We start from the raw sequence: 20,344 nt of genomic DNA, 5'->3' as shown, positions 1-20,344 counted from the left end.
AGGTAGATGTAATGGAGAGGAGAGCAAATTGAGACGGAACGCCATGAGTGAACAGCAGGGTTTGGTAACACAATACCTCTTATGTTACCAGTTTTTAATTAGTGCAGAAAAATCCGAGAGGATAAAAGTGGCTCTCTGATAAGAGTCTTAGTTAAGCAGTGCCCAAAATAGTTTTCCCTGCAAGTTTAGTGAACAATGGGGTTGGCAAACCAGGGACTTGATTTCATAATACGCATAATGCACCCATATATCTGCGTCAGATAGAACAGAGACTAGCACGGATTTATCACTTCCCTCTCATTATGGGAAGCAATGAAACCTTGACAGATTAAAATTGGAAAGAAAAAAAAAAAATAGATAACAGAAGGTACGGAGCTTTGTAAACTCAACTACAGTTAACAAGGGCAATGCTACTTCCTGCGCACATGTAATGGATTAACTACACAGCCAAGTTAATCTACAAGCCTGGCTAGATACAGAGTTCCAAGCACTGGGAAAGCAAGCTACATTTGAGCACATGAAGGGAGGGGGAAGGGGGGTTGGAAGGATAGCCCTCGGTCAAAATAATCACTATTTTTACAAAATAATTTCACGTAAATGTTAAAAGCACCCTAGCGAACACTGCTTCAATGAAAAATCACCAGCCATATATGCAACCAGAAAATGCAACTGAAATCTCTGTGGTCCTTAGGAATGGACACTACCTCTTCAACTATAAAATGGGACGAGTATCTGGAGTCCAGATGCAATTGTCAATATTCGAAAACAAGTTCAGCTTTCATGTTTTTGACCTTTTTTGCTTTTGAGAAACAATGCGAACTGCTTGCTTCCCAAGTTTCAAGGTTTTCACTATACCATCATCTAGAGCAACAGATAACATTGATGTGCCTTCAACAATGTCAGAGACGACTCCTTTGTGCCTGGTCAAGAAGACATCGGACACTTTAAAGAAATATCAAGCCAAAGTTCAACCAAATTTCAAAAGAGTAGCAGGACATGAAGGACTCTAAGTTCTAATGCTCATAATCAACTCAATAAAGCAGTAAACAAGCGAGCTTATGACATAGAAGCTTGCACATGGATGGGGGTTCAGATAAATTATGGAATTTAAGGAGTGTTAGACCACCTAGGAATACTTCAAAACCAGTTTCAAAATTGATCCTCCCCGCCATCAGCTTCATTTTGTTTCTGTGATACAACAAAGGTTGCCATGAACAAGCCGCTTCTTACTTTAAAACAGGCTGAGATGGATGACAAAATGGAGTGGATTACTTGCTAAATATGATGCATGTACTCACTGGCAAATACTTTTTTATCCCTCACCCAAAAGAAAAAAAAAATAAATAAAAACTCACCATGAATTGTCAGATGGCTGATGAACTTCAACTCGTTTTCCAATAGCATCTTTACCCAATTTTTTCAATATCCAATCAGCTTCTGTCATTTCACTGTCTAGATGTGATGGCGGCATACCTTCATCTTCATTATACATCGTTTTCTCCATTAAGCTTAATGCTCGCTTCCTTTTTGACCTTTGGCCCCTTATGTTACTCTTTTCTTCTTCATGCAGATGAATCAGAGAGCTCTGATTTTCAAGATTAGGTTTCTTAATCTTAAGCTTCAAAGAAAGTTTTGACTCCTTAGGTAATGAATGAAAAATGGGAGTGTCACCAGAATCACCATTGCTTTCTGTATGTGTATCAGGCCTGACCTCTGATTGCTTTCCCAAAGATAACTTGTCACTTCTTAAAGTAGGGACTTCACCACCTGCAGGCCTCACCACAGCCCTGCTTCCTTCAAGGCTCTTTTTAGCTGATGAAACACGGGCATGATCTAGGGGAACAGTTTCATATCCATCAGAATGACTCCCTCCATCAGATTTGGGATTGAAGTTTGAAGCTTCAGCTTTTACTTTTCCAAACTTAATCAAATTACCCTCTCTCCTTGCAAACTTAATCAAACCTCTTGTTTGCCCAGAGTGATCAACTGTATCTCCTGCAAATTGCAAAAATCAATCACATCAGTGAATTAGTAGGTAAAATGATAACATCCTCAATTTAATAAGGTCAATAGTAACATTTTAATAATTGCACTAAGAGCAGTTAAATGACACATGGATCACTTACTGTTGGAAACCTTCAAATCTAGTTCACTTTGGCAGCTTTGAACATCAGATTTTGGAGGACTACTGACATTTATTTTTCGTGCACCTAGATTTATTACTAATCTCTTTGCCTTAACAGACTTAGATTTGCCGGCATGTTTTTCAGTATCATCCCAACTATCCACATCATGAGGCTTATTACTCTTGATTTTAAAAACGTTGGATGTCCTTTCTCCATCACTCACCATCACCTCATCAACAAACTTGTGTTTCAAACCCCCTGGCTGACTGATTGAGCAAACCCCTTCAGTGTGGTTCACAATACCAGCAACAAGAGAACAACTTTTATCAGATCCTCCTTTTGCTTGAGACTCCGAGTCATAATTCTTGCAATCATCCATATCATGTACGTAAGAATGAATGTCATGCTGATGTGGTTCTGACTTACTAATTGAAGCAGCATGACAACTTTTTTTCTTGGGATATTTTTTATTCCAATGTTTCTTTCCATGGTCCTTGCTCTTCTTTGGTGACTTGCCGCCTATCCCTTTGAGAGAGAGATTTATAGAATACCCAAAATCATTCCTTAGTGCCTCCGGACCATTTCCATCACCATCTGAATAAGGAGAGATAGAACATATGTCTTCTTCGGCTGGCAACCCAGCAGCAGCTCTCAAGCTTGCAATTAAACCTCGATCAGCCTTATCTCGTCGCCTCCACAGCTCTTGAATAGCATCTTTGAGATCCTTTACCTGGTAGTATACATTTCTGGTGTAAGAAAAGAAGTTCTAACCAAACCATCCCAGCACACCACATCTAAGCAAGACTAGCCACATGTGTACACGCTTCAGAGAGAGATTTCCACAGTTAACAAACCTGATAGCATTCTCCACGACATGTGGCACATTGGTACTGGAGGTTTCCATCTGCTTGAAACTGAAGATATTTTTCATCACTGCAAAACATTTCTTTCAGAATAAGTTATCTCATTTCTCCGAGGTGTAAATTACTTCATATAAATAACTGTTCATGAAAAGCGCTATTAGATATCCAATACCGACATCAAACAAGGATTTACATCCAAGAAAAGGCACGTAACATTACTAAAGAAGCAACAACTGTGAAGCAGAATCCAATCCAGATTCATCATACCGGAATTGTCATTATTGTGAAAGGAAATAGCTCATAAAGAACAAGTTTCTGTTAAGATTATTGATAATTCCAAGAACATCTATCATCCTAATTTGTCATTAGCCCTGTATTTTGAGATGGGAAAGACAAACCTGATGCCATCACAATGACAGTGCACCCATCGCTGGCATATATCACAGCAAACCATTGGAGTTGATTCTGAATCTCTATAAACCTATAAGGTTTACCCAAGACATCTAATCAATTTCATTCATATTGTAAAGTATAAATTTCAAGTTACTAAACAAAATCATCTGTGAAATTTTTTTGGACCGATGATGAAGCATTTAAATAAAATGATCAATCAATACAGTCTACAAGCAGTGGGTAATTAACATAGAAGAGTTTTTTTTTTAATGAAAAGTTTGTCACAACCCAAAGATAGCATGAAGTTGACAATACCTTCAAGCAAACAGGGCAATAATTTCCCTTCACAAATAATCTTCCACAAGCATCACAGCAAGTGTATCCCAGAAACCACCTGCGTGTTTTAAAAACATATGATAAATGAACCTGCTAATAGTAAGAAATAAAGAAGACTAAACCCTGTTGAAAAGTACAATCACACTAGAATTATAAATGCAACTATTGCATGTCGATAAACAACTCCTCCCACTACCTACCAAAATCATGCTCCATTATTTCCTTTGGCTTCAATTACTTTGCATTCTAAAGATCAGTGAGGCAGTATAAATCAGAGATATCTATCAAAAGTGCATAAATCAACAAATTCATCATCAATGCACCTGCACATAACAATCACTTTCCAAATTGCCACACATGCTTAGATAAGGTGTCACACTCAACGTATCAAATTGCAAGCATAATGGATTGGAGTGGGTAAGCATTCTCATTAACATGTATGGAGCTGAAAGGCATGCTTAAGAGAGATTGATAACAAAAATGACAAATTATTTATATATCAAGGTATTCCATGAGTCACAGCAATAAATATCTATATACATGCACAGTATATGCATTTTTCACATTTTTGCAAGTAACCACAGAATTAAAAAGAATAGATGAGCATCAATTGTTAAAAAAAACATATTTATGCGCTAAAACTAACTGTTGATAACCATTACCTCACACTTAGTCCATTTCCTGGGACAGAAGATCCACAGCTGTGACACCTTGTATGTTTGGGGCACAAGTATGGTCCAGAGCTGACATTCTGCACTATGCAGGAATGTCTGTTAGTAGTGCCATTATAATCTAGATATGACACCCAAAAACAAGCAATTAACACATCACCTTGTGTGGAGGATGCTGGCAGTAACAGTGATAAGCACCATCACACCTTCTGCAAAACACAAACTTACTTGGATCTCCAGTCTTTCGGCATACCTATGGACAGAAGAAGTTATGAAGTGTAAGAGCAATGATAATGTATTAAAAACGTTATGTGTCCAGAAAGCTTCCAGCACATGGAAACTACGCAGAACATAAATAAATCATCTGTTCTGAGAAGGACTTTAAGGAATAGAATAAACAGAACACTAGAATGAACTCACTCTAACTCTTAACATTTCATGGCCTTACAGTTGTCAAGAGATACAACATTCAGATGCACAGAAGCATAAAACAACATTCATGGCCAAGTAGGAAGGCCTCTTTGGAAACCTAGAATTTACCTACATTTCTTGCCTCAAAAAAGTAAGGATGCAACTTCATTAATTAATCAATAGTGTATATCAATGAGTACCTCGCAAGTTCGGCAAGATGGACAGGTCCACGAACTCCAGTGAAATAAATCTGCCATCAATCAACCTATGAGAATAAACAAAAAAACAGCAGCCTTCAGAGTTTTTAACCCAATGAGTTTTACCTCGATGCCGAGCCCAAGTTTTCAAACAGCTCCTGTGGTACTTCTTGCCACAACTTTTGCATGGGAGCATCTTCCTTGCTCTCTCACTTCCTCTAGTTTGACCCACAAAGCATATCTGACAAAATGGATCTGCATCTTCTCCAGGAGTATCTTTTGAGGCAACCTGAATTAAACAAATGGTGGTGGTATTTAGCAAATGATATAGCATATGTCATCACAATAGCAGCCAAAAGTCATTTTACTCAATTTCCATAGCTCATCAACTGTGGATTTGTGCCTAAGGAAACATGCCAGTGCATCTAGATGAGAAAGTTTTAGTGCAATAAAAGGGTTCCAATACCATGCTGCCCGATAACAAAAAAAGTAATGAATAAGCTATAAAAATTCATAAATTTCTTTTCACTCTCCTCAGGATTATAAATAAGCTAACGCAAATGAATAACAAAAATATTAGAATGAAAAACAGTTACGAGTAATCAGCGTTCAGAAAATGAGCGGATGCTAGTGATTGTTTTGAGTTTCAACTGTCTCAGACTTCCATGCTTTTTAATGTCTAAACAAATCCAAGATTAGGTCAAACTCAAAAACCCACCTCCAAATCCTAAAGAACAATTCAAAATCCAAACTAAACATTTCAGTCAAATTAACTATTTATATTCTATTAATTGAATTATATAGATAGCATTTGGGAGAAGATAATCATTTCATCATTTACCTCCGACTAACAAAAAAACAAAATTCAAATTCGCAACTGCGGACCCCAAAAATCAGCTCAAATTCAATAAACTAGCTATCCAGAACGCCCCTGAATCCCAAATTCAACACAGGTATCCAATAAACCAAAATTTAAATAATACAAATTCGAGCGGCCAATCATGGGATTATCCTACACAATCACAATTCACACCATTCCCAAGAAAATAAAAAATTCAAAACCTTAACAAACCAAAAACATCCTCGCATTAAAGACCACATTCATGCACAGCAACCAGGAAACAAAAATCTTACGGTATCACCAGACTCGACCTTCTTAGCATAATACTCGGCAGATGCCTTAGCAGCAGCAGCCTGCCTTTGAATAGCCACGCGCTTAGTCTGCGTTGAAAAAGCATCCTCCCCCACACCACCATCACCTTCTCTATCTCTCGCCGAAACGACCTCTAGCGAATGCGTCGGAGGAATCGAAGCCGGCACAGGCACAGGCACAGGCACAACCTTAGGAACGGAAACCAGGACAGTTCCTTCCCTGGAAGCCCTAATTCCCAGAGGATCCGTCAAAAACTCATCGATTCCCGCTACATCGAACAGGAAGTCAGCCTTTGGTTTCCTAGAGTGGAGATCTCGCGGAAACCCTAGGGAGCAAAAACAAATTCGGCGACTGCAAATTAGAGAGAGACAAAACAAACAAGATATCGTATCAGTCGACCATGTAAAAAAAGTTAGAACTCTCTCGCGGGAGAGACATAAAAGAGAAGAAATAGTAAAGACAGAAGGGGGGTTTGGTGTTATTAGTTGTGAAGATAATACCACTACTGACCATGTAATTGGGCAAGCTACGTGAAAGGCCATATTGAGGAGTTTTGAGTATTTTTTTTTTTTTTAGAGAGAGAGAGAGGGGAGGGAGGGTCTAGAGGTTGTTCCTTTTTTTTATTAATTAATTAGAATTTTGAGACGGGGGTTTTCTTTATGGTTATTGTTGAAAGTAAGAATTAGATTTTGGACTTGTTTTAGTGTTTTTTATTATTATTATTATTGAAAGTAAAAATTAATTAGATTTATGGTTATTATTGAGAGTAAAAAATAGATTAGGATGGGAAAATAAAGAGGTTGATATGATAAAAAAGAATTATAATAGTTAAATTGTTAATATTTTTTTTAAAAATAGTGTAAACATAATTGTTTTTGACATGCACTTCAATAAAAAAAATTATTTTAGCGATCCTTTTGCATTTTAATATTAATATTCTTGGTTTTTTTAGAAAATTTTAATGAATGAAAAAAATAATTTTTAAATAATTTATTTGAAAATTTTAGTTTATATATATATATGAATGATTTTTCTTAACATAAAAGTCATTTTAACTTTTTTATCTGAGATACAAAATTAGGAAACAGAAGATAAAAAATTAGTTTATTTATTTATTTTTGGTGCTTGTTTTGGTTATACCATTAGAGATGCTTTTACTGACAATAAATAATATAATGTCATTTTGGAAAATTTGATGGGACTTTTTCTTTATTTTTTATAGACTGCCCTGTTACACTAAGAAATTTGAAAATTTTAATCGAGTTTCACGTGAAGTTCCTTTTCAATTCAAACCCCTCTTCTTCTTTCTTCCTTTTAATTTCATCATCAAACTTGTTTTAATAATAATTTAGGTTGCCTTTAAACTCGTGTTATTAACAATTTTTATACAATTTAATTTAAAATTTAATAAGATAATGAGTTAGATCGATAGATTTTTTTTGTTATTCTCGTCATTTTTTTTCTCAATCTCATCCTTGTATTTTTTTTTACCGACACGTCAGGTTATTTTTGGATTGATCGGGTTGACTGAGTCATATTAGAATAACACCCATGCAATTTAATTTTAAACCTAAGCTCAGCAATGAGTTAGGTCGAAAGGTTTTTTTTCTCAATTTTCTCATCGATCTTTTTTTACTTGTTAGTTGAATTACTTCTGAAATTGCAGAGTTGACTAAGTCACATCATTGCAACTCCCAAGCGAATTAATTTTAAAACCAAGCTAGGTAAAAAGTTGGGTTAAGATGTTTTTCCGTGTTAAATTCATCATTTTTTCCTCTATTTCCTCTTCGGATTTTTTTTGTTAGTTGACCAAGATGCCCTTAAACCATATAAGTTGATCGGGTCATATCTAGCTAACTTATACATAGTTTAATTTTAAACTTGGACCAATTAAGGAGCCAAATCAAAAGGTTTTAAGGTTGACTTGCTTAGTCGGAGTTAATAATAATGCTAGATAACTTTTTACTACCTTGGTATTTTTTGTTACGTTAAAAAAAATACATTGCGGGCATGTGAACTAATTTTAAAAACATTAAAGGAGAATGAGGTTTTATTGCACCCCTAGACACAAGTCATTATTAATTAGAACGGTGATTTGAAAAAATTATCCCTGGCCTAAAAAAACCTTTAAACTCTACACAAGAAAGCAAGGTGATTTTTTCATAATGACATGATTATCTTTAATAATTTATGAAGGGTTAGGATAATAATTTTATGCATTGAAATTACTAATTTAACCCTATCTTTGGATCACCTAACATTGCCTTTGGCAACGATGTTTGAAAGGTCTCGATGCTTCCTTTACAATGGGGTGGTGTGTGCTTTAAATACCCGTCTAGTTTGGTTTTGATGATTATTTTTTTCTTCTTCTCTTTCACCTCCTCAAATTCCATTCCAAAACCTTTAAAATTCCAGGTTAACCCCTTCAAATGTTTTTCCTTCACATTTGATCCTTATCATTTTAATTACTATTATTTTATTTTGAATAATCATTAAAATACAAATATTTGTCAATTTCACCTTGCTTTCATTTTTTATTCTTTTAAATTTAGTCTTTATTTTGTTATTATTATTTGTTTTATATGAGATAATTTTTTATATTTTTTTTTTTACAATTTCATCCCTATTGGGTTTTTTTATATCAAATTTGACCCTTGTTCTTTTTGTTGCTATTGTTTTTGCCCTGACAAATTTCTAAAATTGACATTTTTTTTCATGATTTCAAAGTTAAATTGGTTGGAACCAGGCTTCTTGATTGAACCCCGATCAAAGATTTTAAGGGTTGTGAGTTTTAGAGATTAGAGCATGTTTAGAAGGTTCGCCCATGTGTGCTAGCTTTTTTGTTATTTTTTCTAAGCTTATGTTATATATATTAGAGTTTTGTTTTATTATTTTTTACAGTTTGCTTTTTATGAGGTTAATTTTGGGTTCATAGTGAGGGTCACCAATTTAAAAGGTTGACGAATGTTGATTTTTAATTTTTTTGTCTCTCTATTTTTTTAAAAAAAATTATTTCAATTTCATCATTTAGTATTTGATGTATTGAATTTTAGTTTTCATGTTTTTTTTCTTTACTTCTTATTGGGTTATCATGATATTGTGCCCATGATCGCGAGGTTAGCGAGTTAGCTTAAGTTGACTTGAATTTTTTTAATTAAATTTCTTTTTTTATTTTTGTACTTCAAGATTTAGTAGTTTAATGATTGAATTTCATGATTTTATTCAGTTTGCTTTTAGATGCAGTTACTCTAATATAATGACCGAGTTTGAGATTTTGCATAATGACTCGAGTGAGCTTGGATCGAGTTTTGTCAACTTTTTTTTTTAATTTCCGTCCTTCAACATTTTATTTGATAGAATTTCTATTCTTTTTTTTTTTCATTTTACTTTTCATAAAGTTATTATATTTTCATTGATCTATTAAAAATTAGTTTTTAGACTGTTTTTTGTTTTCTTCTTCATAAAATTATTTTAGTTTTATGTTTATAATCACAGATATTGTAGGTTAATCTATTTTAATTGATATCTTTTTTGTTGTTTTTTATAAATCTATTTTTTTAATTTTAATTTTTAATATTGAATTGTTTAATCACTTAAGTTGGTTTTTTGTCAGCATTATTTATTTACCTTGAAAAAAAAAGTCCGCCAATTATGCCACAACACGGGCCAAAAAATCTATCATGACCTAAACGTGACAAAGCCCTCTAAAAACACCCTCGTGATCCCAGCATGTTTTGAAGCTTTTCATCTTGTTTGCTTTTATAAATTGTTTAAAGTACGGATGAGGTGTGAGATCATACAACTAATTAGTTGGTGTTTGTTTTTACGGTGGATTTTTGTTTTTTCAAGTTTGATTTTTTTTTGATATTTTTAAATCTATTTAATGTATTAATATTAAAAATAAATTTTAAATAGTAATAATAAAATATTATTTAAATCTATTTTTAAATAAAAAATATTTTAAAAAGCAATTGTTATTACAATAATAACTACCAGAATTATCTTGTCATTTACCATTTGCATTTTTACTTAGCCAAAACTTGAAAGACACCATTATTGAAAAATATTAAAATATTATATATTTTAAATGTGGTAACATTTTTTTCAGTGTTTTTAAAAAATATACTTCACACAGTCTTGTCTATATATTTGATTTTACTTGACATATTTACATACTACGTGAGAAATTTGCAAACTCAATCACTGAAAAAAGTTTGAAATATCATAGATTTGTTATTATGATTATTTCAATACTTAAAGTGCCTTTATAATTTATGTATTTTTTTTACTACCATTCATGCATCTTCCCCTTCTCCAATAAGAATCATGCCCTATATATACACACCAGAGTCTCTTTTTGTTTTTTAAATCCATGATAAAAAAAATTAAACAAATTAAATTAAAATTAGATTTTTTTTTTTTGTTAACAACCCAATACATGGATCCAGAAACTGGAAAAAAAAAAAAAAAAGAAAAAAAAAAAGGGAAATTTCTAAACAAATTCAGCCACAATCGACAGTCTTCCATCCTTTTCACCATTAGCCCAACCATCCACAGCTCCACCAACAGCAACAGATGCTTTCACAAGCAACAACAACAGCCACTGCCCATAGGCAACAACAACGACATGCTCCATGATATCAAGTTTCTCTTCGCAGGCTGAGATGGTAAGAATTTCAAGGGATTTTTAAGCATATGATTTTGACGGGGACCTGGTTCTGGTTCATTTTCTGTTCGGACGTGATCCTTGAAAGCTGAAACTAATTCTAGTACCATTATCAACCTTAGCAAGCTCTTAAAACACATGGTATAATTACTCCATTTTTTCTTGTCTCATTAAGTGAATAATCATAGATTACATTCTACCTTTCCATCTGCATGATTTCTTTCCTTTCTACCAGCTCTATCTACAACTATTCTGCTTCTTTCCTACAATTAGTTTCCTAAATTTTAGAACTATCTCACTAGAGATTTACATGATGGAAAACTCATCATCCACACCATCTAACTCTCCCTTAAGACTATGTTGTTGGATGATCAAAACAGAGGTTGTGTGTGAGGAATCAGACCCTGAAAGAACATCCCCTATAGGGCCTAGTTCCGGACATTGCTGCCAGTCATTCATTCCGATTGTCAATATCGAGTCCACCCTCCCACCACGCCCTACTATTATTAGCCCATACTGTCCTTCCAATGATCTCAGAGTAGTGTAGGTCTCGGCTGAATTGGCAACATGCTTCTCGCTATAGGAAACATGCCCCCCGGCGATGTGTCTCTCATAGAATTGAGCAAAACTCTCGTCGTCAAGCTTCATCTCTTCTTCCTGCTCAGCAGCATTTATCCTACAATTGCCAGCTCTTCTCGAGGCAGTCACCGAATCACTGTCAAGTAGGAATCTTATCACCGTAAGTTTTACCCCAGGATGTCGTGCAACACGCCCTGCATAAGCTAGTGCTTCTCTGTCATCTTTGCCACCAAAGAAGATGACTGCTACTTGGAAAGAGCTTACTGACTTTGATATTTTCTCTACCAGCCCATAACCTCGGTCCACAAGAATCCCCACTGAACATGGTGCATTCCGGAGCACCTAATTGAAACCAAAACCGTAGTTAAGCCATATATTGGCATTGTGGTTGATAGTTTTTCACAGACAAGTTGCACGAATGCAGAAAATAGATTAGTGATGCATGATTTATGATGCTAAATCGTGAGTCAGTTCCTGGCTGCAGATGAAAGACAAATTCTTGGTTATATATAATTAGTAATAAAACAAAAAAAAAAATCAAAACGTCTGCAGTTTTTTTATTTTTTTATCAAAGGTTATTGATTAGTGATAATTACCTTACGGTTCACATATCGGAACCCAGGATTACCCCCATCCAATGTCCCATTTGCATGCCGGTTCTTGTGAAATGGCAATATGACGAGGGAGATCATCAAGTCCTCTGCTAAATTGCAGATATCTTTGGCCATGCCATTGAATGTTGAGAGAGCAAGCATTCGTCTGAGTGTTATACCATTGCCATTTTCCTCTACATAAGCTTGGACTGCAGTAGAGATCTGATCTCTCATCTCGGTTACATCCTTGTCCATCACGGTCACAGTGTCCATTCCTTCTTGAACCAGTGTAGAAGCTATTTGATCCGTGAGTTCAACCATGTCGGTAAGATAAACAAGAATTCCTGGATCTGATGCCCCTTGAGAAATTTCCATGAGGTTGATGGTTGAAAGCACGTTATGCACTCCTTGAATACATAGCAGGATCCGAAGCTCATTAGAGGGGTCGAGCCACTCAAGAGCCACTCGTTGCGTAGGTGCACGTTTCCTAGCACGTTTTATGATTTGTGACACAACTAATGGGGTGGGTAGAACCGAAAGGAAGATCACAATAATGATTGAAATGCTAGTCGTAGTACTTGTTATGTTTAACTGCAATCAATTTAACAAAATGAATGCAATATTAGAAACGAGTTAACATAACTTTCCATTGCTAAATTGCATTGAATGCAGGATATGTTCAATAACGCTGCAACTGACATGAACTTACCAAAACCATTGTTTTCCAAATCTTGGTGTCGCTAAACTTAACTGTTTTGCAATATTATTCAGATTGAAAGTTTTTTGCCTCCAAAACACAGCTGGAAAATCAATGGACTTCATGTTGGGGGGCATAAACTACTACTTTTTGGTTGCTTTTTGGCACCTAAAATCCTCATCGATGCTTTTATAAAAAACGAAGGCCTTTCATGACATTTTTAACTGTCAATTATCTACTTGGAAATCAGTAATCAACATATTTCAAACTTAAGTGTCATGGTTAGTAACCAGTCATCTACTTCGTTTGAAAAAAGCAAAAACTGAAGAAGAACGTAGCAGAATCGATATAGTGAGAAGCAGGGAACCTACCAGGATTCCAATAACTGCAAGAAATACATGAAAGTGGCCTTTTGCAGCTAAAAGGAGACCGAGTTCAGCTGATTCACGCTGATGAAAACCTAACATCACCCCGCATATGACTGTTCCAATCACTTTGCCAAATATTGTGATGAATACAAGGACCAAAAACCTTCCCCATGTTTCCCAATGGCTAGCTTCAAATTTGCTGAAATCAGCGTGAAACCCCATCCAAAAGAAGAACACTGGGTAGAAAATGGTAGGTAATAGGTAGTTGATTTTGCCAACTGCCCATTTTGATACTCTCCCCTCACTCGGTAAGAAAACTCCAGCCACGAATGCGCTGAGAATGGGACTGTATCCATAAATCGGGGCACCGCTGCAAACAAATGCCATATAGGCAACGGAAAGCACCAAGTGGGAACCTTTCATGGGTTTCCCTTCAGGGTTTTCGTTGTTCACCCAGTTCATAAAGATGGGTGAAACTGTGGCCGTGAAAATTACTTGGAGCAGCAAAGCAGCAGCCATGGTTAAGGTCATTCTAATGTTTGCAGCAAAATCGTTAACCGTGACAGCGGTTGGGAAACCAAGATATCCGACGGAGACGAGAAGCACGGATATCATGTCAGAGTGCATTCCTGCTGCAATTACAAGTTTTCCTATATCCGACTTGCCTATTTTGAGACTGGTTATAAGGCGAGTTAGTATATGGGAGGAACTGCCAGAGAGAGTGGTGGAGAGGGAAAAAGTGAAACCAATGGTAGGGTGCTGATAATAGTGCAGCAATAGGGTCATGCTGCAAGCTAGAATGATTGTGGGCACCATTCCAGCATAGGCTACCATAGCACTTCTTGATGGTGCTTTAAAGATTACGTATGGATCCATCTCCATTCCCAGCACAAACATGTAACATATCATACCAAATTCAGCAATAGAGTTTAATATGTCGATAAATTGCTCATCGAAAGCATGGCGAATCAAACCTATGTTGCCAAGAACCAGGCCCACCTGCGGCCAATAAAGATTACACACAAGAAATACTATCTCAATAACAAAATCAAGCTTCTTAATTGGAAATAGTTGTCACGTATTTATTGAACGGAAGAAAGAGAGGGGTGGGAGAGAAACCTACAGCAATATCAGAAGCTATGCGTGGCTGGGATAGAGGCTTTAGAAGCTGGTGTGAGAGGTTGCTGAAAACAAATGCCAAGACGATGGAGATCACCTTTCCTGCTGCATTTTTTACCGTATACGAAATGAAATCAGGGCAAGCTGGAGCCGAGCCATTAACTGCGTGAACGCTGTCCATTCCCTACGTCTTTGCTTCTCTCTCTCTGTCTCTCTCTCTCTTTCTTTATTACCCCCCTCCTCCTGAATTGCAGAGGGCTGTTTGCAAACGAAACCTTTCTATTTTTCACGGAGTGCACCATTTTCTTTCGTCTATTGGTTTTTGTGAGTTGGGTGGCTATAATTGATTGCTTGCAATGAGGAGAAAATGGGGGAGTAACTTCAGGAAATTAAGCCATCTAATCGGGGTGGTGTTTCTGGAGTAAATCAAATCACATGTCGAACTCCAAATCAGCATTTTATCATCATGAATTAAAAAATAAGTCCAGTGATCCAAGAAGTATTATGGTAAATGCCTCGAGACAAAGTCATTAATTTATTGGCTGATAAAATATTAGAAAATTATTATCAGTAAATGGACTCATCAAACATGTAAATTTTCCAGGACAGCAAAATAAACAGAAAAATAAGAAGAGAAACTTCACATTTTCCTTTGCTTTTTTGTATGGTCGATTTCCATTACATCCTAGAAATAGAACATAACAATCGGCCTAATGAAGCTCAACATGGTTTGCAGGTTAAGGACTTCGATAAAATCAGCTAATTCATTGAAACAGAATAATAAGTACAAGAAGAGACGCCATGGAGCCTATGACATAACAGAGGAGAAGCAAGAAATAAACAAGATACATGACAGGTTGAGGCCTTAAGAATATCTCAATGTCTTTTTTCTCTGTGTAACAATCAATCAGATATAATTTACCATGTAATAGTTATTACATGATTCCTTTTTACTAACAACCGATCAACTTTTCTTGCAGGTATGTATTGGCATGCTTTGCTTGGAGAATAAATAAAGCATTGCCCGATGCTTTCCTTTCTCTCCCATTGTCCAAAATCTTGGACGTTTGTTATTCGTTTATTCACTCAGACATATCAGTTACTATTTAATTTAACTTAATTTTGCAACTGTGACATTTTCTCTTTCCTTTTGCTTAATGGCAACTTTTCTGAACAACAGAGATAACCAGACCAGCCACCAATGGTCTGGAATGTCATGTCATCGACATTTGGATCCATTTTAGTCAAACTTCATGCTAAAAAGTGATCTGTAGATTTTATTCACCAGTTCACTACATCCCTTCTGCCGCCTTCCATGACTTGGTTGTAATCGAATTGAATTTGGATTCAAGTAATATCAGAGGAAATTGACGGTTCATATACACAACAACGACGTGGTTTTTACGGTAAGCCGATACTTTGGTTAACAGACAGAATTTGCGTGGTAAAGATAGATTAGAACCTATCAGAGGTAGCTAGCTTGCTTCTACTATAAGATGTTCTCTATATTCACGTCTTCACAAGCGTGCAAAACCTTACAGCATAAAAAGCAACCACACGCGCACACAAGAAGAAAGTTTTTCGGTGCACGATTGGCTGCCCCGATATATGATAAGCAGGAAATTAATGAAAAACATTAACCATGAGAAAACTGCAGTTGAGTCGATCATGGAATGGGGGGGTGTGGGGGAGAAGAGCACAGTCCACTTGAAGATGGTTGGTTAGATGCGTGCAAAAGGGTCGAGAGAGAGGATTGCCATACATAAATACTATAGGTCATCAAACTAAGACAGACCCGTGCGCATCATTTTGATCCATTTTTCAATTTCTAAGATAATCATAGAGCAGTATAAAGATAAAAGAAGAAACCATCCTTCCCTTTTATTTTTCTGACAGTCGACTTGTATTCACACAATTATAAGCAATAAACAACCTTTTAAAAAAATGTCATAGGAAAAGGAGTGAGTTCCTCTGGAACTGTTGCAACTTTCACACAATTAAGAGCAAGAAACAACCTTAGAAGCGTGCATGCTTCTATCCGATAGAGTTGTTTTTGGATGCTGGGTCTTGGCTAGAAGAGCTCTGTCAGATCACATTTTTAGCCATTTTGGCTTGACGGGTTTTTTCCCAGCAGCCTTGGGCTCTTGTGGCACCGGAGGAGGAGCTGTTCTTACAGGTTCCAGGGCAGTCTGGACCGGCTCTGCTGGCTCAGGCACAACATCCAAACCTTTCAAAGACATAACCTCTTCTTGGAGGAAGGGACCAGAACTGAAAGCTGCATTATCCTCTCCATTTGGCTTATCGTATGAAAAATACACGATTGCACCAGGAACCAGACCGGCCGAGTAAAAATCCTGTGACAAGTCTTTGATTTGCTTCTTTGGAGGAGTGGTATACAAGTAAAAAGGTACCACTGGCTGAGCAAGCACTCTTGAGAGAAGATCAAATAAGCTCTGAATCTTTTCAGATGGATGAAATACCACCTCCAATGTATGATTATCAGGAAAACGAATCCTAATTGCAGTTTTTGTTATTCTTGACCTGTGAGCAGCTTCTTCTGCTTCTCGAATCTTTTTTGTCTTTAAATATTTATCTTCCTTCTTTGTCGGCAGAAGTCGATAATAATCCTCTGTAGTGAACTCATAAAAATCATCTGTATCCTCATCATTGGACGCTTGAGCCAACGACGAAGAGACTACCGATGTTTCAAACACATGAAGGTCATGCCCGAATTTCTCTTTAACAGCTGCAAACTTGGCCTTAGCAGCTTCAGCTTCCATGACATCAACTGTGGTAAGTCTCCTTCTCTTTAGATGCAAAGGGGAAGAACAATCCACGATCATCAGTGCATTCAGGGAACCCAATACAGAGAGAGAGAGTCTTGACCAATATAGACCCACTGTCACTTTAAGCTCCTATTGGCCAAAAAAAAAAGGATTAAAAAAGATGAAACCATTTTCTTTCGCAGACTTGATAGTTGATTCAGTAAGAGAACTAATACAGTACAGAATTAACAAAATTTGATGCGTATATGGAAAAACAGAACCTTTTACGATGAAATTTCAAGCAAGCAACAACAAAACAAAACGGGACAATGTTGGAGCATTACAAGAACAATGAAGCTTAACAGAAAGCACATGCAACCATGCCAGAAAGCATAATCCCTAAAATCCTAATCTCAAGAACTGGAAGCCAGATCAAGAATTTAAATATTGGAATCTCAAATCAAACCACAGTTTGAGACCCTAACAGTGATCGTTAACAAAAATCCATGATCAATTAACCTACAAGTAGACGATTATCCAGTTAGAGATCGATTTGGGAGTGAGATCAATTTACCTGATGAAACCAGATTTCGACTTTGCTGCTTGGAGAAGAGAGAGAAGTGCTTCTTCTTTTTGCGTGTCACGAGAAAGAAGCTTGCGAGGACGAGATGCCGAATGGATAGCTGGATTCCTTCCAGCTGGTAAAATCTCCGAATTAGACCGAGAGTGTAATGAATGTCTGGGGAGGATAACCGGCTTTCCAAGTTTCCTTTTCCTTTTCGCATAAAAAAAAAAAATAGTGTTTTCCTTTTACAGAACAAATTTGAAAAAAAATAATAATTGAGGATTTGAATTCAATTGTCCATAAAATCAATACTATCCTTCCTAGTACAGTAAAAAAATGTAAGAACTTAAGAGAATAGATTATAGATATTGAACAAGTATCCTTGGTGATATTTTTATTTAATCATGTTAGAATATACAAATGCATTTTCTATCACATAAAAAAAAAATACAAATCAAATAAAAAATTATCAAAATAAAAGTGAAGAGCACTTTAACTTCAAAACTAGCAATCCTACAAATCAATCACCCTCTGTTTTTTTACTTTTTTACGAGAAAATTTATAATCCTCAAGATATAACTATTTCTTTTTATTTAATTAAAAATATAAATATAAAAATTTAAGAGAAATATGAGAGAGAATTTTAAAAATATATTAAATTATTATTATTATTATTATATCTATGTATTCATTGAGTAATTTTTTCTACAACAATGTAGTTGGTAAATTATTTGGACATCCAAATCAAATTAAAAATTTATATTTGTATGCGAATATCATCTCATTATTAGCAAAAAGCCGTTTTAGAGATTGAACATCCAGTTATTTTATTATTTATATACAAAATAAATTTATATTATTTAATAAAAATAAATAGTCTATGTTCCTATAATAACATGTGGCATTCTTTATATGAAGGTTTCGATAATAAGTTTTTCTCTTAAAAAAAAAAAACTTTCTCATGACAAGAGAGAAAAAATGAAAAGTCTTACCAATATTTTATAAGAAAAATAAGATAATCATTTAATTATTTTTATTTGTTAACGTCTCTTAATAATACTAATTATGAACGCATTCTAGACATAGAAAAATGAGAATCAACTTTTAAAGTGGATTTTATAATTAATACATTTAAAAGAAAACAATAAAAAATATAATTTAAAGTAAGATAAAATTTTAATTTTTTTAAAAAATACAGCCACAGACAAAATCTAAAAAGGCTGGCCCGGAGGCCCAAACATCCAAAAAAAAATATGATTATAATAACAGAAGAAGGAAGAAGAACAGCTGTCGTTCTGGCTAAGGTGAAAAGAAAGAAAGAGAAGAGACAGATGTAGAAACAGGAGTGGAGCTAGGAGTTTTAGTTTGAAAAGTTCAAATTATAGAGAACCTGCCAACCCCTTCATTCCGCCCGTGCCTAGTAACCAGGAGGATAGAGACAGGAAAAGAGAGAGAGAGAGGGAGAGAGAGAAGAGAAATTGAAATAAAGAAGGATGGGTTGCTTGAGAACCACAATGGCTTCAACTCTACAAGCAACAGACGAGGAGGAAGTAATCATTTAATAGATAGTTTAGTTATAAAAATTTAATTTAAAATTAAGAGGTTTTATTTTTATATTCTTTTATATTTGAGTTTTGTGGTTATTAGTATGATAATTATTAATAATTTAAATAATTATTAATTTAAAAATTCATGAGATTAATTCAGATTAATAAATAAATTTAAGCTGTTTTGAATATTCATATTAATTAATAAATAATAATAATAAATAATAATAAAAAAAAAAAAATAGAAGGAAGAGCTTGTCGGGATTAATATAATGACAACAAGGAATGTTGTCGTTAAAGCTACAATGACACCACATGCGTAGTTAAAATTTGATGGTATTGTCTCACACATCAACACTTGTAATGCACTCACGTGTCAAGCAATCTTATCCCCAAAAAAAAAAAAAAAGGTTGATGATCATTTTCTAAAAATTTAAATCCTTGATTATCACTTTTTAAGTGTATTTGAGGTTATAGTAGTAATAGCAGGTATTTTTTATTTAGAAATATATAAAAAAAAATTATTTTTGATATCAACATATTAAAATAATATGAAAACATATAAATATTTTTAATTTTAAATTAAAAAAATTCAAAATTTAAGATAATACAATGTACATCATTTTCCCAAACGACCTGTATCGCTCATGCCAATATCACAAAGAGCACACCTAATTCTTTGTTCTACAAGCTATAGGTTGTGTTTGAGAACTTAGTGCAAACAATGTTTTCAAAAAATTTTTTTTTTGATTTTTTTTTGACTTTAAATAATTTTTTACTGCACCACAATCCAAAACAAGCTCTTAGTACAAGCGCACAAATTGTACACACGCTCATTGTAGCCCCCTTGCCTAATAATAATATATATTAAAATATTTTTTATTTAATAATATATTAAAATGATATTATTTTATTTTTAGCATTAATATATACAGAAAAAATACATTTAACTTGTAATAATAACCAGAATATATACACACTCTTTAAATTGAAGAAGATGATTCAACTTGATCAAATTATTTTTAGAGGGTTATATTGGAGGAAATGCTAACGGTATAGGGATATAAAATTGGGACTTGTTAGATTCCCTGACAACGAGCCAATAACTATAATTATAAAAGAAACCGAAATTATAATTAAAAAAAACTGGTATGTATGTAATGATTTTATTTACCAAAAAGAAGTTAAATGAAAATGGTTTTGTCATTCAAATATGCTATAAAAAATAGATTAAAGACTCGATTTAATTTATAACTTCTAAATTAATTGAATGATATTTTAAACTTAAAAATAAT

General features: G+C 34.7%; 3 protein-coding genes across 6 annotated transcripts; all 3 read right to left on the bottom strand.

The window, feature by feature from the left end:
* Positions 1-334: 334 nt before the first annotated feature.
* Positions 335-6,790, bottom strand: LOC118027711 (uncharacterized). 4 transcript variants are annotated; one of them, XR_004683870.2, is made up of 13 exons: positions 6,661-6,790; positions 6,132-6,501; positions 5,124-5,286; positions 5,001-5,050; positions 4,550-4,642; positions 4,381-4,469; positions 3,698-3,776; positions 3,388-3,470; positions 2,981-3,059; positions 2,127-2,856; positions 1,356-1,995; positions 1,127-1,241; positions 787-920 (listed from the first exon to the last, which is right to left on the bottom strand). XR_004683870.2 is itself a non-coding variant. In XM_035031154.2 (12 exons), exons 1-12 carry the CDS (start codon positions 6,690-6,692, stop codon positions 779-781), a joined length of 2,550 nt encoding a protein of 849 aa, XP_034887045.1. In that variant the 5' UTR covers positions 6,693-6,789; the 3' UTR covers positions 335-778. The 4 variants fall into 4 exon arrangements, 2 of the variants coding, with proteins under 2 accessions (XP_034887045.1, XP_034887046.1); XR_004683871.2 differs by having other exon boundaries at positions 1,127-1,188; XM_035031154.2 differs by lacking the exon at positions 1,127-1,241 and having other exon boundaries at positions 335-920; positions 6,661-6,789.
* Positions 6,791-10,668: 3,878 nt separating this feature from the next.
* Positions 10,669-15,884, bottom strand: LOC118027714 (cation/H(+) antiporter 28). Its single transcript, XM_035031159.2, has 4 exons — positions 14,177-15,884; positions 13,057-14,052; positions 11,992-12,579; positions 10,669-11,737 (listed from the first exon to the last, which is right to left on the bottom strand). Exons 1-4 carry the CDS (start codon positions 14,351-14,353, stop codon positions 11,123-11,125), a joined length of 2,376 nt encoding a protein of 791 aa, XP_034887050.1. The 5' UTR covers positions 14,354-15,884; the 3' UTR covers positions 10,669-11,122.
* Positions 15,885-16,022: 138 nt separating this feature from the next.
* On the bottom strand, positions 16,023-17,733 carry LOC118027715 (plant UBX domain-containing protein 1-like). The gene is made up of 2 exons (XM_035031161.2): positions 17,512-17,733; positions 16,023-17,087 (listed from the first exon to the last, which is right to left on the bottom strand). Exon 2 carries the CDS (start codon positions 17,013-17,015, stop codon positions 16,263-16,265), a length of 753 nt encoding a protein of 250 aa, XP_034887052.1. The 5' UTR covers positions 17,016-17,087; positions 17,512-17,733; the 3' UTR covers positions 16,023-16,262.
* Positions 17,734-20,344: the final 2,611 nt, after the last annotated feature.

The sequence above is a fragment of the Populus alba genome, chromosome 9 (assembly GCF_005239225.2).
Source record: "Populus alba chromosome 9, ASM523922v2, whole genome shotgun sequence".
NCBI classification, from domain to species: domain Eukaryota; kingdom Viridiplantae; phylum Streptophyta; class Magnoliopsida; order Malpighiales; family Salicaceae; genus Populus; species Populus alba.
Note: the sequence above shows the minus strand (reverse complement) of the source record. Positions and strands in the feature narration are given on the sequence as shown.

Excerpts from the sequence above, each read along its gene's own strand:
- LOC118027711 (XM_035031154.2), bottom strand. The coding sequence starts at position 6,692 with ATGGCCTTTCACGTAGCTTGCCCAATTACATG. Across the intron at positions 5,287-6,131 it reads AGGTCGAGTCTGGTGATACC|GTTGCCTCAAAAGATACTCC; the intron begins GTAAGATTTTTG and ends TGTTTAATTCAG. Across the intron at positions 1,996-2,126 it reads AGATTTGAAGGTTTCCAACA|GAGATACAGTTGATCACTCT; the intron begins GTAAGTGATCCA and ends TGCAATTTGCAG.
- LOC118027714 (XM_035031159.2), bottom strand. The coding sequence starts at position 14,353 with ATGGACAGCGTTCACGCAGTTAATGGCTCGGCTCCAGCTTGCCCTGAT. Across the intron at positions 12,580-13,056 it reads TTGCAGTTATTGGAATCCTG|TTAAACATAACAAGTACTAC; the intron begins GTAGGTTCCCTG and ends AATTGATTGCAG. Across the intron at positions 11,738-11,991 it reads TCCGATATGTGAACCGTAAG|GTGCTCCGGAATGCACCATG; the intron begins GTAATTATCACT and ends GGTTTCAATTAG.
- LOC118027715 (XM_035031161.2), bottom strand. The coding sequence starts at position 17,015 with ATGATCGTGGATTGTTCTTCCCCTTTGCATCTAAAGAGAAGGAGACTT.